General features: G+C 35.1%; 1 protein-coding gene across 3 annotated transcripts in view; it reads right to left on the bottom strand.

Moving 5' to 3' along the window:
• Positions 1-2,953, bottom strand: part of larp1 (La ribonucleoprotein 1, translational regulator) — a gene marked incomplete in the record, with an annotated part of 69,611 nt that overhangs the window by 23,373 nt on the left and 43,285 nt on the right. For all 3 annotated transcript variants that reach the window (XM_014028574.1, XM_014028575.1, XM_014028573.1), the window contains 1 exon segment: positions 1,899-2,049. In XM_014028574.1, the coding sequence (XP_013884028.1) occupies positions 1,899-2,049 (151 nt within the window).

The following is a 2,953-nucleotide window of genomic DNA, read 5'->3' on the forward strand; positions in this document are numbered from 1 at the left end:
GTACAAAGAGTGTATGATTATAAGATTTTATAGTTAGTTTCTTAGAAAATTTTTAGTTGATAATTAATAACAGGTGTATTTTGGGGGAAAAATAACAAATGTGTTAATTCCTACAAAACTGCAAATATATTTACAAAGTCCACTGAATTTTAAATGTTACTGATTCAGATTAGCAAAAAATACTGTTTTATCTTTATATACATGCTTCCTACTGTAAAAAAACCCCCATCCATTCTGTCCTTGTTCTTAACCAGAGGATGGGTGAAGGCTGGACAAGTTCAAGAGTCTAATGATTTATTATTAATAAATACTGATTATACCTGCCCAAGTAAATTATTATAATTAATTATCATGAGGAGTCAAACATTGTTTATACTCACATATATGTAAATATTACTATAATTAAAGTTCAGCTGTGTAAATTTACCCCTGAAATAGCCCTTAGTCTTAAAAAGGTTTGACCCCTGCTATAGCTGGTGTTTAAGTATTATCAATGACTTACAATAACATAGTTCCATTAAATCATATTTTCAAACTTCCTGCCAACCTTTAAGATTTTTTAACAAAAACATGGTGGGCTGCCACAATGGCCCTACCACTGGCCCTAACAAGTTTTCTGAGGGAAACCCTGGGATATTATTAATATCTTTACAGAATCATCTTTATGACTTTCTTAAAGCAATCTTTACAGCAGCATGAACTATTCCTGAGGTTAGATTTCATTATTTTAAATTAAAACTTATGACTAAGAGCTGAGTCTAATAATATAAATAAATTAAAATGTCCAGTTTAAGTGATCTACGAGGTAATAATTGACAGCTGGGCAAACACAAAACAATAATAATCATGAGCTCACAGCTTTCCTTTAACAAACCCAACTTTTCTCCTCACACACAGCAGCAGGAAATAAGACACTGCTGGCTCACAAGCTGCAGAGACGAGCAGATCTCTGATGTCTCACTTTAAAGATGGATTTTCAGAAGAAATCAACGTCTCTCAGTTTGGGCAGATTTTCATGGACGGACGTGGTTAATGTGCAACTTTTATTTTGAAAAACTGATGAGTCTCCTGCAGTACCTAAGCTGACCAGCAGGCAGCATCAGTGAGCTGGTTGCCTGAGTGTTGTGTTGGTTTGGATAAATTAGTGTCAGAGGCTCCAGGGAGGAAACCGTGAGTTTGCAGAAATGTGGTTTCACAAAAACAACTAAAGGCAGAGATTTAAAAAAAATAAAAACTTACAACAAACCTGACCCTCAGTTAACACTGAGCCCCACAACTTGAATGCACATGAAGATTTTAAATATTATTTTACTATTTTAACAATACAAACAGAGAAAATCTGTTCATTCGTTTGCAAGAGCTGTTAAAAATTCTTTGTTTTAAATTGGAGAAAAGGCACAAAGCTGATCAAAGTACAACTTCAATTTGTACTCATCTCAATCTCTTTTTTATTTTGTCACAAAAACAAAATAAAAACAGTTTCAAGTTAACATAAAAAGACTAAATTAGGAGGTTATGGTCAGCAGTTTAAGCATTAAACACGTTTCTCACATCCTTTTATCAGTTAATTCATAATTTGAATAATTGTTTTGTCCAGTAGCAACACTGAAATTCAAAGATTAAAAAGAAATTTAAAAACTGGGTGCACAAGTTAGAATTTATGGTGGATTTTCTCTAATCCACACAGAGATCCATATACAGGCTTGAATACCCACCATGAACTGGAAAGTGGTGGAACACCAGTAGGACCCACAGGGATCCAGTTTTTAGCTGCAACTTTTTAATAACCTGAGTTTTAGAGTTTACACAGTCGTGAGTTTTTCTCCAAAACAACGAACCAGGTGTTGAAACATTTTGGAGCATTTCAAACTTTCCTTTTAGATATTTTAGATATTCACCTTTTTTCTTCTGTCCGTTTTTCTGCGAGTCGTCGTCGCCGTTCTTCTCCTCCCCCGAGTCGTCCGACTTGGCTTTCAGGTTCTCCTTGCTCTCCTCGATGCTCTCCCTCTTCTCCTTCGACTCCTTCTTAGCAGTTATCCTTTTAGGACCCTGAGAATGAATTAAAAACACGTTTGACATCATGGAAATTTAGATATTTTACAAAAATAAAACATTAAGTGGGACGAACTTGGGAATTAAAACTTCAATTAGTTCAACATTTACAAGTTTACACATTTATGGCAAAATCAAGTTAATTATAAGCTCAAACATGATTCAAAGACTTCACAAGGTGATGCAGACATGTTAAAACCCACTCCGTGCATGATTGATCCCATCTGACCAATAAAACCATCCAAAGAGTGCTTTGCTAATTGAGTCAAACTTTATATCACTAAAGTTGAGTTAGAATCCTCAAATATAGCAGTGGTGTTCTGCTTGTTTTAAATGTTTCATCTGCTTTGAAACAACTAATTTTAAATAAAGGCCTGAAAACCATGTAAAACAAGCAGGACCAGGACCATCGGGGACTACGATTGGACACCACTAACATGTCTTTAGTAGGGCTGGGTACAGTGGCCAATTCTCTAAATCGATTCAACTTCAATTAATAAGGTTCTGAATCGATTTATCACAATTTGATTTGATTCAATCTGCTTTTAAATAATGAAAAAGGTTCAACTGAGTTTATCAAATAAAGTTTAATGTTAATGTTTAATGTCCTTCACACATTAATACATGCTGAGGAGAACAGCTTCAGTCAGATGTTTACATACGGTCATTTTGGTTCGAGCACCTCAACAAGCCGCTCCAAGTCTTTGTTTCTGCTACCGTGTACGAGCGCAAATCTTTACAAACAAAAGTCGTCATGGTCTGTTATCTTTAAGTTCTGCAGAGTTAGCTGGTAATGTTAAATTTTCCTTAGTTTCTTTTGTTTTGCTCTAGACAACTTGTTGCCTGAAGCTAAAGTTAGCACTGAACAACAATCTGATGTTAATGTACGGCAAGCCAGGAG

Source organism: Austrofundulus limnaeus, unplaced genomic scaffold (assembly GCF_001266775.1).
Source record: "Austrofundulus limnaeus strain Quisiro unplaced genomic scaffold, Austrofundulus_limnaeus-1.0 Scaffold782, whole genome shotgun sequence".
Lineage (NCBI taxonomy): Eukaryota > Metazoa > Chordata > Actinopteri > Cyprinodontiformes > Rivulidae > Austrofundulus > Austrofundulus limnaeus.